General features: G+C 60.1%; 1 protein-coding gene across 1 annotated transcript; it reads right to left on the bottom strand.

The window, feature by feature from the left end:
* Nucleotides 1–7,514: 7,514 nt before the first annotated feature.
* Olig2 (oligodendrocyte transcription factor 2) lies at nt 7,515–10,656 on the bottom strand. The gene is made up of 2 exons (XM_021628429.2): nt 10,496–10,656; nt 7,515–9,676 (listed from the first exon to the last, which is right to left on the bottom strand). Exons 1-2 carry the CDS (start codon nt 10,572–10,574, stop codon nt 8,646–8,648), a joined length of 1,110 nt encoding a protein of 369 aa, XP_021484104.2. The 5' UTR covers nt 10,575–10,656; the 3' UTR covers nt 7,515–8,645.
* Between the last annotated feature and the right edge of the window lie 3,684 nt (nt 10,657–14,340).

Genomic DNA, 14,340 nt, shown 5'->3' with positions numbered 1-14,340 from the left:
CTCTTTTCCTGAGGAATCACACTTAGCTTTTTTTCATGTAGGTTCTGGGTATTGAACTCATACAAGGCAAGTACTTTAATGAATGAGCTATTTATCTCACCAGCCCCATGGCCTGGTGTTCTATTCTCCAACCCAAGAGTAACCTCATGCATTAACACACTGGACCAATCCCAGTCTCCATTTTTTTCTGACACTCTAAAATTGTATGTAAATGTTTCAGTCTAATAGAAGTAACTCTCTGGTCATTATTCCCTGCACATTTGCCTTTGAATTGGATAGAATGGGCACATCTTTCCTCCAAGGACAACAGAACAGGTCAGCGTTGGAAACATGCTTCAGGCTGAGTTCTGGTCCAGGCAGGGCAGGCCTAGCTGTTGTCATAGCCATCTGTTGGGGCCTGGAATGCATGAGCACATTAACACAGGGCCAGCCCTCGGCCTCAACATTGTTCTCCTAGCTGTATCCATTCTGCATTTGGCAGCTCAACAGATTCAACAGAAGGAGAGTTTTGCATTTGGGATAGATATAGCCACTGAACCCCCCTCTCTCTCTTTCCTCTCTCTCTCTGTTTTTCTTTCTTTCTTCAAGAATACATAGTGAAAAGGTTTTCCCTGGCTGTCTAAACTGGACAGTGACAACCCCTTACCTTTACAATATTGCTCTCATTCTGTTTGTGACATTAGCATAGTCGGTTGGTAGGAGCCTCTAATTTACCAGAAGGCCTTTTAAAACGGGGGCGGGGGGACTGAGTTAGTGAGGGCACCTGTGGAGGTAGGGGGACAGTTTCCAGGAGTCAGTTCTTTCGCCTTGTTGAGCCAGAGTCTTCATTGTTTCAGCTGCTGTGTAATGTACCCCAGGCTAGCTGGCTCCAAGACTTCAGTCTCCTATCTCCACCTTCCCCGCTGGGGGAAAGTGCTGGGTTTCGTAGTGCCTGCCTCTGCATCAGGCTTTCCACATGGGTTCTTGATGATCAGAGGCAGGCCTCCAGGTCTTTGCAGTTATCACTTTTTCCCTCTACTGAAACATCTCCCAGGTTCTCTCTCTCTCTCTCTCTCTCTCTCTCTCTCTCTCTCTCTCTCTCTGTGTGTGTGTGTGTGTGTGTCAGGAGGAGCTGGAGAGATGGCTAAGTGGTTAACAATAAGGACCCAGATTCAGTGTTCAGTTCCCAGCACTCACACAGTGGTCCACAGCCATATGTAAATAACTTCTGTTCCAGGGACCGGACACCCTCTTCTGACCTCTGCAGGCCCCAGGCACGCACACGGTACACAAAAAAAAAAAAACAGGTGGACAAAACCCTCAGCTGCATAAAATAAAGGCATCTTGTGAAAAATTAGACTCATCCAACTAAACATTTGTCTTCTTTAAAAAACAAACAAACAAAGAATTTGCCTTCCAAAGAATTAGGACAAAGTGTCCACCCATTCACCCGTTCCTCACAAAGGCTGGTCTGAGATCTCAGGGTCTGCGGTCTTCTTGTGCTTAGAAGCAGCTTTTGTTCAGCCTTGGGAATGTCCCATTTCACCTTTAGGACATGCTTTGATCCTAATTGGTCATTGCAAATGATCTCTTATTTGTACCAGGACCAGTGTGAGACACACCTCCGAAACATCAGATTTTTTTAACAGCATGTTTTGGGGGAGGGGTGTGGAGGAGAACACAATCTGATGATGTGCTTTGTAGGGCTGGATTTTGCATGTGTGGCCTCGTGCGTGGATCCCAGAGAAGCTCTGTGCCTCCTTTATTCCCTGTAAGAAAATGGCCCAAAGTCAGCAGCAGGTGTTGATTCGCGTTCACTGAGTGCCTACCCTGACCCCGGTCAGGCCCGTAGCAGAGCATCTTGGGTGCGGCTGGCCCCGCTTAGCAGGGAGGTCAGATATTGAGACTAGGCTTACTGTCAGAAGGGAGGCTCAGCACAGCAGCGTGAGGGAGTGAGCGTGGAGGACTGAGGAGGAAGACTGAAACTGTGACTTCAAGGAGAGGAGGAGCTGTAACCAGGATATGCCGTAGGAGAAAAGCATGTTTTCAATAAACGGGGAAGCCGTGACCTTAGTGTGCGGAGCTCCTGGGTCCCTGTGGGAAACATGGTCGCTCTCTTGATTGGCAAGAGGAAATATTCCATTTCCTGCTTCTAGTCAAGGCTCTTGATTTTTTTGTTTGTTTGTTTTTAAACACTCTTCTTAAGTCTGTTTCTCTGTAGATTTCTAGCTGTCCAAAGTAGATGGGGCCACGTGGTGGCTGGAGGGTGGTGAGCAGACCTGGAGGGTGGTGAGCAGACCTGGAGGGTGGTGAGCAGACCTGGAGGGTGGTGAGCAGACCTGGGCTTCCTCATCCTGAGTGTCCATGTGTGTAGCGTGTGTGGAAGCGAAGGATGTGAAGATGATTTTGGAAACAGCTTCCCGCGTCCCTCTTGAGGTGCCTGCCTGTTTTTGTTTGTTGGCTGTGTTTGGGGGAGCTCTAGGGACCCACCTGCCTCCCTTGTGATGGACTGCAAGCCTTGCCTCTCTGCCCCACCTAGTGTTCCTTGGTCCTCAGGTCCTTGTGTCTATGGGGCGAGCACTTGACTGACTGAGTCGTCTCCCCATAGCTTACAATATTTAATTTTTATCTTAATTAAAATAGGAAAAGGGTAAGATAGGAGAGGCTTATGACATTTTTTTTTTACCTTAATTAAAACAGGTGAAAGGAGTGGGTAATGGCAAGGGCCAGACCGCTGGTGGGAGGATATGGCCCTGATCCTGCCAGTGGAGGGGATGTCAGGAGAGAAAGGCGAGGATGGTAAGACCAATGCACAGATGCTGAAATTGAGCTGGAAAAGATGGACAGCCTTCCGGATGCCCTGGGCTCTTTCCTGCAGTGGAAGCTGCCTGCCAGTGCCCCTGTGGGCTGGCTGAAGTGATTTCCTTCCTGTGTTGGCTAAGCCATACTGGACTCCAGTGTCTCCTTAGCATTGACCTGGCCTGGATTGTTTGCAGAGATGGGAGCCCCCAGCCCAGCTCGGGCCCCAGGTGTCTCATCTCTCTGAGGCTTCTGGCTGCACTTCAGAATGATGCTATACTGGTCGTTTGAGGGGCCTAGACAGAGGGCCTAACTGTCCTCCCCCAGCTGAGAGTTTCCAAGGCTTGTGCACAGGGACACAGGGGCTTCTGATAGTCTGGACAGAGCCTGATCTGCCGGGGCATGTTAGAGAATGCCCATCTTGTCTCCATTCTACAGTGGAGGAAACAGACTCTGATCTTGCATCACACAGCTTCTGAGAAGCCCCTCTCGCTTCCAAGGCAGGCTTTTACTCCCAGATGGGGGGGGGGCTGTCTGTGGCCTGATCTTGGCCTGAGGGTAAGACTTCTCTGCAGACTAGCTTCCGGAGGAACTTAAGAAGAGAAAGCTCAGCTCACGGGACTGTGGACGTAGCTAGCTCTGAGTCAGTCAGCGAGAGGGTTGCAAATTTCGCCGTCCAGCGGATGAACTTCCAGCCAACAGCTTGTGCGCAGCGCCTAACTTAGCCCGTGCAAACGCTGGTGTGCCCACACGCGCCGCTCCCATTCGGGTGGTGCAGGCTCCGGCAGCCCGTTCGGTCCCCACACAAACGGGCGCTTTGGATTGGCTGTGCTCCCGCTTCTCTCGGAGGAAGACCTCCAACCTTCACCCAGTGCACCCAGGCCCTGTTGTAGCCACCTCCGTCGTTAAAGGAGGGTTTCGCATGGCACATGCCCGCTGCTGCATTCGGAACCGGTGATGAGCGCCCAGCCGCCCGGCCGAGCGAGCGAGCGAGCGGGACAGAACGAGTAGCCCCTTCAGCCACCTGTGAGATCTAGGGAGGCGCGGGCCCTAGCGCAGCGTCAGAGCGAGCGAGCTTCCCGAGCGAGCTCTCCTAGGCCCTGTGCCCCGCAGCGGCGGCTGGAGGAACCCGCATCAAGACGCGGTCTCCAAGGTAGCTAATGCTCCGCCAGGCTGTCTGCCTTCGCAGCTCAACACACGGAAATGTCTCCGGCCAGCTCCACCACGGGCGGGCGTGACGTGGCGGCGCAGTAAAGCCGGGTGTGGAGTCCCGCAGGGGCGACAGCACAGGGCCAGCAACGGCCCTGGGTCCCGCCGCCTCCAGCGCCCGTGCTGGTGTCTGCCCGCTCTCGCCAGGCAAACTTGTGACCCCCTTTCTGAACTGCTCCCCAGGCGCGGAAAGCGCAACCCTACAGGGGTGGAGGCCTGGGATTCCGGCTGGTAGGGACCCGCAGCTGTGCTGGCCGTAACGACAGTCCCTAATGAGCAGCCTCCGCGGCTCACCTGCTTCGGCCCTTCCTCCACCCTCGCAGCGCGGCCCATCGGAGCCCGCTAATTGCTAAAGTCTGTCGGCACAGCCTGCTACCCAGATGGAGGCGTCAGGGACAGATGGGTCCAGGCACCTAGGGGGAGCACCCAGGAGCGTCCCTAAAGCCGGTGAAGGGTGTGTTGGGGTGGGGGAGGCAGCACCAGATTCAAGACTTCCCCAGTTGGAGCTAAGCCAGACTGGGGACTGCTGGGGCTGGGGGTGGGGCTTGGTATGGATTCTGTCAGAGACTCCGTAGGACAAGCCCGCTGCCTGGGTTTATGGACAGTTTTCCTGTGTCAGTTACTTACCTCACACGGGTCCATAGCCTGTGACACGGGATAATAGCGCTTCCTCGGAGTTACTGTGAGAAATCACAGAGCTCTGGGTGCTGGGCCCACTGTGTGTTCACTTCCTTCAGCCTTTTTATCTGTAGCTGCCACCTCAGCTCTGCCTCATAACTACACCTTCCTTCATCAACCTGCAGCCAGACAATGCAGCCATACGGCAGTAACTCAGCTCCTGCGAGAGAGCTGAAGTGCGTGTGTGTGTGTGTGTGTGTGTGTGTGTGTGTGTGCGTGCGTGCTGGGGAAGTGAGCCCTATCTAGCAAGCACCACCAGAGCAGAGCCTCCTCCTGTCTGCTTGGGATGCATCTCCACTCTGACAGGGAAGGGAGCAGCTACCCCTTTGGGAGGCTGGGTTTTTGACAGGGTGGTCATGCTAAGGTACTGAGCCTCTCGCCAGCATTGCAGGTGGATTTGGAAGCAGCAACTGCTTCTTCTGCCAACAGCCAGGCCTGATTGTGGTCCCCATCCTAGGTCTGCGGAGATGCTGCGTGACAGTTGCTGGCGCACAAGGCGTCTTGTGGCCCTTGATCCCGTCTGGTGCTGTGTGGGGAGGGCAAGACTTGGCACAAAAATCTGTAGTGATGGAAGGACTTTAATGTAAGGAAGGGGGGCCTGCGTGCCTAAGATGAGCTGCAAGCAGCAGCTTATTTAATGGAGTTGTTTAATAGAGCTCAGGCAGACCTCTCGGCCGATTCTGCCCAGGTATTCCAAACTACAAACAAGCAAACCTTCAGCATTTTACCCCACTGAGCGAAAGGAGGCTGTCTGCCTGGGTGGCTGAAGGGACAGCACATCACCCAGGGTGTCCTGGCACTATATCTTCCTACAGCCACACTAAAGGCCTGGCCTCCCTGGGAGTGCTGCCGCTGGGCCCCGGCAGTGCGTTCCTCCGCCAGCTTCATCTGCCAGCCCGCTTTAAGGCTCTGTTCACCGGCTCTGGGATGTGGAAGTCCTCTGTGGCATTGAGGAACCCTGTAGTTCAGGCCTTCTCCAGGACCTGCACGGAGAGAGTGGAGAACAGGGAAAGGGGGAGTGCAGAAGCTGGTGGGGTGGGTCTGCTCCCAGGGCTCGCCGGCCACTGGGCTCTGGCCACTCCACCCACAGTGCAGCTCTGGGCAGAAACAGCCAGTCTCTCAGATCTTGTATCTGATGAGTTCCCTTGCCTGAAAGCTGGGGTGTCATAAGGGCCAAGAAGAGGGACATGGGACACGGCTTGGCAGAGGCTGAGGGGCTGCTCAGGACTAGAGGGGGAGGTAAAACCTGGTGACAATCTGTGTGACAAATTCTTTCTGACTGGACCTTGAAGACTTCCTGACCCCAGCTTAAAGCCCACAGAAGTCAAAATGATTACTCACAGTCCTCTGGCACCTTAGGGTAGATCAGCCACCGAGACCTCCATCCCAACCTCCCAGCCCAGGGCCACAGGGGCAAGGAGCTGCTACCTGCTGGGCTTCTTGGTGAGCACTTTCCCTCGGGGCTCTGCCCAGCGGCTCAGCGGAGGGCGGAGGGTGCAGAGCCTGGCTGGACAACTCCTCCCTCGTTGGTGGACTGAGGGGGGTCTCAGAGCTCCCCAGGAGACTTGGGGACTGAGGTGGCACAGAAGACTTGATTCTTTCCTGGCAACAGTTGCCTTCTCTGCAGAAGGCCTGGGCAGGGGCTGGCGGGGCCTGGCCAAATGCTGCTGCTGCCTCGGGAGTTCCTGGCTCTGCCCCTCCACGTTCTCAGCTAGGTGCTGGGGACTTCTCCCCTCCCTGCGTGTGTGTCAGCATCTGGAGGCTGGATTAGACTCAGCTATGCTCTGCCCTGTCTCAACAGGTTCCTCTGTCTCTTCTTCATGCCCTCCTGAATGACAGACACCTTCTAGCCTTAGGAAAAAAATAAAATAAAATAAATGAAAAAACAAACAAGCAAACAAATGAAGGCCCTATGTGATAAGCTGGGAGGGGCTATAGCACCCCAGCTCTGAGAGCCCGCAGTTCTGACTAGCAGACAGGAGGACGGAGACTTGCCTGTTCCAGAGCTGATGCCCCACAGAAGGGTCCACCCTCACTCAGGCCTCGGAGACAGACTCCTGAATGGGCTGGACTCCCAGGAACCAAACTCCAAACAAACCAACCAACTCCAACAACAAGAAGGAGAGTTTCTAATTCCAAGTCTAGATAGGTTCTGTTAGTGGCCACCGGAGGGGTCTGCAGTTTGGCATAGGAAAACCGTAATCTGCACCGCAGTTTAACCGCAGATTCCAAGAAACAGCCCTGGTCTTCCCGGGAAAGTCCACAGGGCTCCCGGAACACAGCCCTAAGGCCAGTGAGGTTCCCGGCAGCCACACTTCAGGAAAGCAAGTGTGGAGAAGGGTCAGTGAGTCCTTATCAAACACCCCGAAGAGCTTTGCACAAAACGCCCCAAGAGCTGGGCTCACGGCTCACGCCAAGAAACTGGCGTGTGGGGGCCGGCAAACGCCCTTGAGCACCGGAAGAAATAAAACCGTGGCTGAAGAGGGCATTGTCGGAGCTCCCAGAACCTCGGCAGAGGCTGGGTCCCCGGACCTGGAGGCCCAGAGTTCCCCACTTCCGGAAAGAAAATTTATTCCTGAAGTAGCTCAACTTTCGATCGAAGGGGTGAGGAGTTTCCAGGTGGGTGGGAGAAATTTGAAAGCACAGGAAAGCTGTGATCCACATCACTGAGTGCCCTTTTAAAGAACGCATGATTTCCAGGAGGGAGGAGGTGGTAAAAATCCCTTCCTTTCTTAGCTTACCAGGCTAAGCCAGCAAAACCAGCCACAAATCCGTCCCAGAGGAACCCCTGTCCCCAGCGTCTCCTCGTCCCTCCCCGCGACCCCCTCACACGGCCAGAAAACAGCCCGCTGACTTTAAATTTTATTTAAAATCTCAACACTCCATCATTTGTTTTGTTTTATGCAACCAAACAAGTAATAAATATTATTTAGCACTTCTTTTTCTTTACAAAAATAAAACAGGCGATAGACAGACTCTGCAGGAGCGGCGCGGGAGAGGTGGGGTGTTCGAGGCCGGCGTGGGAGGCCGCGTGGTGAAGCAGGTCGCGCCGGGAGCGCCGAAGGAGTTCGCCACTTGTGTTAACACGGCGGGGGGGGGGGGGTCGACACAGACGGCTTATCGGGAGGGGCTGGCAGTCACGTGAACAAAGAGCGTAGCGTCGCGCACTTCGTTGATATTATATTTACACACACAGTATTAAAAAAACAGACCCTCTCCCAAATAACTCAAACTATATTTCCCATCAAGTTTTTGATGTTCTGCCAAGCCCTCAGGCACCAAAGCTGTCCCCAATCGGCTAAGAAACCAAATTACCTTGTGCTTAGACAGGGCTGGGGTTGGGGGGGTTCTATTTAAAAATAAGATCTACGAAGCATCCCGCCCCATGTCGGTAGTTTGGGATCTTTCCACAAGTGCTTCTATTCTGGGCGTCTGTAAAGCGTGCTCGGTGGCCTGAACGGGACACTCGCAGAGTTGTTAGCAAACCACGAGTCAACACGGGGAAGGCCACACCTCTGAGACCACACGGGTGTCGCAGTGGAGGAAATGAGCGACCCCAGGTGCTCCGGGTGCCCACGCCAGCCTGATGCCCTGGCCCGGGCCGGGGTGCGCCTGCGGGCACCAGGCCGTCGCTCCTCGCCGTCCGGGGCTCTGCCCAAGGCGAGACCCGGAGTCGACCGAGTACACGGAGAAGTCAGTCTGTAGACTCTTCCTGCGGGCACAGAGACAAGTCCCGGCGACGGAGGGGGCGGGTTTGTACGGCCTCAGCGTCCCGCCGGGGTCGACCGGGTTCTGAAGCGAGGGCGCCCTTCCCCACTGCTCCAAAGGCCCCGCTCCTTCTGCTCCCAGACGCCGGGCTCCCCGGGACCCCCCAGGCCCAGGGTTCAGCTCCCCGCTGGCAGCAGAGCTGCCGAGCCGGCGCGGGCCTGTCCCAGCGGCTCCGCAGCCCTCGGCCCTCCGGCCGCGCGCCGCCGGCCGGCTCACTTGGCGTCGGAGGTGAGGCGCGGCAGGCTGCCGGCGCCCATGGCCGACACGTGGTGGTGCGGAGGCGGCACCTGGCACATGCTGCAGGGGCACGGCATGCCGCCCCAGTGCTGGAAGCCGCCGCCGCCGCCGCCGCCGCCCCCGCCGCCGCCCCCGAGCGGGGCGGCCGCCGCGGCCGCCGGGGACTTGAGCAGGCCGTGTGGGGGCCGGATGGAGCCGACCGAGCTGAGGCCGGAGCCGGGCAGGGAGGCGCTGGACACGGCGGCGGCGGCGGCGGCGGCGGCCGCGGCGGCGGCCGCGGGGGGCAGGATGGGGTGGTGCACGGCCGGGTGGTGCGCGGCGTGCGCGGCGGCGGCGGCGGGGTGCGCGGCGGCGGCGGGGAGCGGCGCCGAGTGCGCCAGGCCGCCGCAGGCCGACGGGTGGAAGCCGGCGTGGTGGCCGCCGTAGATCTCGCTCACCAGCCGCTTCATCTCCTCCAGCGAGTTGGTGAGCATGAGGATGTAGTTGCGCGCCAGCAGCAGCGTGGCGATCTTGGAGAGCTTGCGCACCGACGGGCCGTGCGCGTACGGCATGACCTCGCGCAGGCCGTCCATGGCGATGTTGAGGTCGTGCATGCGCTTGCGCTCGCGGCTGTTGATCTTGAGGCGCAGCTGCTGCAGCTCCGGCTCCGTCATCTGCTTCTTGTCCTTCTTGGTGGAGGACGCGGCGGCCGAGGCCGTGGACGATGAGGTGCTGGAGGAAGAGGACTTGAAGCCCCCGCCGCCCAGTTTGTCCCCGGGGTGCGCGCCCGCCGCGCCCACGGCCCCTCGCAGCTCGGCGCTCAGCTCCGGCGGGCAGTCGCTCGGCGTGGACGAGGACACGGTGCCCCCCGTGAAGCCGCCGCCGCTGCCGCCCTTGCTCCGGGCGGGCAGGAAAAGGTCATCGGGTTCTGGCGACGACGGCCGACTGGACACCAGGCTGGCGTCCGAGTCCATGGCCCCGGGGACAGCGCGCCTTCCGAGGGCTCCTTCCTTTTCAGCCTCGGGGGCTTGAGGAGAGGAGGGAAATCAGACAGTCAGACAGACGCACAGAAGCACTGACGGGGCGGGGAGGGGAGGGAAGCGAGACCGAATCGCGCGCCCGCCTGCACCGCAGCCAGGGGCCCTGCGAAGGCGGCTGTGTCCACCTCGATGCTCGTCCTGGCCTTCGGGCAGCCGGGGCCGCGCCTGGGCTCCTAGCACATCTCCGCCCCACCCTCATCCCCACCCTCGCCCGCGGGGGGCTGTTTCGGGGCCGCTGTGCAGGCTGGCTCCCCCGGCCCGGCCGGGGATAAATGAGGACGGAGAACTAAAAAGAGAAGCATCTGCGCCTCCTGCGCGGACGCCCCCAGCTCATCCCCCCGACACGGCGCGTCCTGCGCGGACGCCCCCAGCTCATCCCCCCGACACGGCGCCTCCTGCGCGGACGCCCCCAGCTCATCCCCCCCGACGCGGCGCGTCCTGCGCGGACGCCCCCAGCTCATCCCCCCGACGCGGCGCGTCCTGCGCGGACGCCCCCAGCTCATCCCCCCCGACGCGGCGCGTCCTGCGCGGACGCCCCCAGCTCATCCCCCCGACGCGGCGCGGCGAGCCCGGGCCCGCGAGCGCACACGCACCTGCAGCCCGCACGGCCCACGCTGCCCGCGGGGCTCCTCGGCGCCGCCAGCCGGGGCACCTGGACCCCTCGGCGGGGGAGCGGGGCCGGGGCGCTGCCGACCCGTGGGGCGGGACCCGCCGGCGGGCCGGCGCGCGAGGCTGCACCCTAGGTCCGGGAGGAGCTGGGGGCCGGCGTTCGGAGCGGGCCCGGCCGGCGGAGGGCGGGTACTCACCGCGGACTCGACGCGGGGTGCCGGCCGCAGAGGAGAGCCTGGCCCCGGGCGCGGGCGCGGGCTCCTCGCCGAGCAGCATCCACACCTTTCGGGGGCCGCCGCTCTTTATAGCTGGGTGGAGGCGGCGCGGTGGTCCGGCCGGGGGCGGGAACAATGTGCTTTTCCTGGAGGGGCGGCGGCACCAATGAGCGGGGCCGGCCCGAGGGGCCGCGAGGCTGACGTCAGCCGGCTAATTCCGCTCAATGAAACCCGCCGGCCCGGCCCACGCCTCCTCTCAGCGCTCAGCCAATGGGGCCCGCGCTCGGGAGGGCCGGAGGAGGGCCGGAGGAGGGACCTGCGCGGGGAAGGGAAAAGAAGCGGGAGGAGGATGGTAGGCTGGCCCGGCTGGCGGAGAGGAATGGGGACCCTGGGAAAGAGGGGTCGCCCACAACTTTCTGTAAAACTCGGGTCACCGTGGCGTCGGGCTGGGGCAAGGGATGGACTGGGGACCCCCAAACGCGTCCAACCGACCACCCGTTGGATGTCTGAGGGCGAACGCGGAGGCGGCCGGCCACACCTGAGGCGGGCTGGCCTTCCCCGGCTCCGCCTGCTTCCCGCCGCCCGTCTCTGCCGGAGGCTTTCCTCAAACTGTGACCTTTTGGACGAGAAAAGGCCAGCCGCGCACAAGGCGCCCCACGTCCTCGGCCAGTTCTACTTGGTGGCCGTCGCTGCAGCTCCGGGGACAGGCGGTAGCGCCCCCAGCTGGGGGCATGGCCTTGGCGAGCACTGGGTGGGCGAGGAGGCAGGAGAAAGGCTCTTGGCATTTGGGGCAGAAATTCACCGTAGAGCTGAGGGTTGTGTGGGAAGCAAGGAGGAAATATTGTCACACAGTCATGGCGCCGACGCATAGACGGTCCCCCCCCCCCAACCCGTTTATTAGCGGGGAAACCCGGCCACAGCAGCTCCTCGCCAGCGGGGTTAGGGGCACCGGCTTCTCGGAGGCCCCACACGGGGGAGCTGATTCTTGAGCCGCGCTAGGCCCCCGATCCGGAGGGCTGGCGGCCCAGATAACTGCACACCCGCCCATTTTACAGAAGCGAGAGTCTAGGAGCTGATCTCAGCCTCCGGGGGAAGATGCCGCCAGGCCATACAGGTGGTCCCTGCCTACCGCAGATGCCAGCGGGAGGCGGTCGGTCCCTAAGAAGAGGGACAGCGGATTTTCCTCCCAGCCCCCAACTGCTTCTCACATCCAGACATGCCTAGCTCACATGTGTTTTGTTTGTTTGTTTGTGTATTTATTTTTACAGATCTCGGATGCTACCCCTCCCCCCTCCCCCAACCATAGGAGCCCAATTCTTTCTCGGGGAGTTTTAACGCTCTTTTCTCGGGGTTGCTTCCGTTGCTTGGCGTTTTAATTCGCTTGTATAGTTTTAAGAAGAAGCAAGCAGACGAACAGTATTTGGTTCTCTTGTAGCGAAGCCAGATCAGGCATGAAGATTCGGTGCTAAGCTTCCCCCTGGGGGTCGGGCTGTGGGGTTCGCCTCCGTCTCGTGCCTTCAGGAGCATTGTTTTCCAGCCCGCGGGTTTCCCAGCTGGCTCTGCAGCCATCCGTTAAATATGTGTTTAAAACACGAAGAACCGAAGCGTGCTGATAATGTCGCCCAACGGTTGCAGGGATGGACCCATAGCTGTTCAATTAGCAGAGGCTGTCGCGTGGGGGTGGCGGTGGGATTAGGAGCTTGGGCACGTGAGGACCGCTTTGGGGCCTTTGGGGGTGAGGGCGGGCGTGGGGGTGCGCTCCGTGGGGCCCCCAGCTGGGGCGTGGGGCTGTGCCCCTGCCGACGCCCCTGACAAGCGTCAGGCGGCACGGCGCGCGGGCGAGTAGGTGGCACGAGCCGCCGGCTGCGGCGGCCGCCTAAGCTCCCGGAGCCCCGCTCCTTCTTCTGTCGCGCCCGGGGCTTGTCTGTGCTGCGCCTGGAAGCCTGTGAGAGCTGGAGCCGGGGTCACTTGGGGAACCCGCTCTGCCGTAGCAGGAATCTAGAACCTGGGAAAACCCAGCTCGACGTCAGGAGCGCAGCCTGCGGGCTCCCTGCCATGCGCTCCGCGTCCCCTGTCCCCTAGCCTTTTGACCGCTGCCACAGCCTGGTGCTAGGTTGTCCGGCAGGTCAGCTGTGCAGCGGCATCGCGTGGTCCCCAGGTCGGAAGCTCTGGCCAGCAGCTCCCAGCGGTCACTGCCCTGGGCGGCCTTCTCTCCACCTGAGAGCTGCCTGCGGCCTGGGGGCCGTCGGTGTCCCCCGCTCTCCTTTGGCCCAGAGGCCAGCCAGAGGCTGGGTCCGTTTGCTGTGTCTCCTTACACTCCCCCCCCCCATCGGAAACTGGACGAGGCTGCCCCTCCCCTGCCCCTCTCGATCGGAGAGACGGTTTTCGCCCTCTTGGGGATCTCGCTCCTTCCTGCGGTCCCGGGGGTCCGGGCCGAGTTTCCCACCAGCACGCGCAGCCGGGTCGCTGAGCCTTCCCCCGGAGTGGAGTGCTCCCTTGCCCAGGCTAATCCGCCCCGGCAGGCCGGGCTCCGGGAGGTCCTGGCTTGCCCAGGCGTCCTGGAGATGTTGGCCTCCTCCTTCAAAACGGAAGACGTGTTTTTCCCTCTCCTTTGTGTTTCCTTCGCACAAAAGGCCGGGTGCGTGTAAGGGCCGGCCTTTGCTCCGCAGCCTGGCGGCCCAGGAGGGGCCAATGCCAAACCGGCTGGGGCGGACTCAAGCCCGGCTCCTGGGCGCAGACCTCCCACCGCTTCCCGGGGCCCCATTTGGTTCTGGCTCTCCCCCTTCCCTTCCTCGATTCAGACTAGCATTCAGGCCGCGGGTCTGCCTGGCTGCCAAGGAGAGTGGAGCCCTTGCGCACAGTCCTCCCGGGTGGCGGTGGCAGGCGAGGCTCCCGGCACTGCAGAGGGCGGGGGAGGGGAGGGCGGGGGTCCGGAAGCCAGAAGGAATGCAGACCCGCAGCGTTGGGGCTTAAACGTGTGCGGCAGGACGCCTCCGGAGCCAGACCTCGGCAAAGGGACTGGCAGAGTCTGGCAAACCTCCGCTCGGGACCCAGTCGGCCTCGCCAGCGCCCTGTCCGCCCTGCCCGCCTGGCAGGCGTGCCTGCCCGTGGTGACTGTTTCTGACGGCTCACTCACGCAGTTGTGCCAGGGCTAGCGCAAAGCCGGTGAAATAGGCCTCCACAGGCAGGTGTCTGTGGTCTATCAACGTGTGCTCGATGGCATGTAGTTTCTGTGCTCCGGGTTGTGGGGTTTGTGAGGACCCCTTTTCCGAACGGCGGGGCTGGCGACCACTTCGAGGTTGCCTGAGCCGCGCCGGGCACTCAGCTGGATTTGACTGGCTGCTCTGATGCTGTTTTAAAGGGAAACATTGCTTCCATTTTACAAATGAGGAAACCGAGTTTTGGAGAAGTGTGAGCGATTTTCCCAGGTCCCAGCCCCCTGCCCTTGATGACCCTGACCACTGAAATGAATCCCTGTCTTGGTCCAAGCTCCTGGTGGAATGACATTTAGGTAGGACCAGACTGGACAAGATGGAAGTGAACTGCGGGCTCAGCTTACAAAACATTAACTGCCCGTTCCGGACAGCTTCTTTGGGGTGGAAGTATCATTGTCCCCATTCTACAGATGCAGCCATTAAAGATCAAGGCCGGGCCTGGACCCCAAGTCTTCCCCAGCTTTGTTCTAAACTTCCATCCTCTTCCCCTCCCCGCCCCATCAAGGAATCACCAGGCCTTCACTGTTTCCCTGACCAATGCTGAGTTACCAGACAGAGACAGGATTGGCTCACTGTTCTGGCGCTAGTCCCCTGCCGCCCCGGAAATTATCC

This window comes from Meriones unguiculatus, chromosome 17 (assembly GCF_030254825.1).
Source record: "Meriones unguiculatus strain TT.TT164.6M chromosome 17, Bangor_MerUng_6.1, whole genome shotgun sequence".
In the NCBI taxonomy this organism is placed as follows: Eukaryota; Metazoa; Chordata; class Mammalia; order Rodentia; family Muridae; genus Meriones; species Meriones unguiculatus.
The sequence above is the reverse complement of the archived record's forward strand: the minus strand, read 5'-3'. Positions and strand labels throughout refer to the sequence as shown.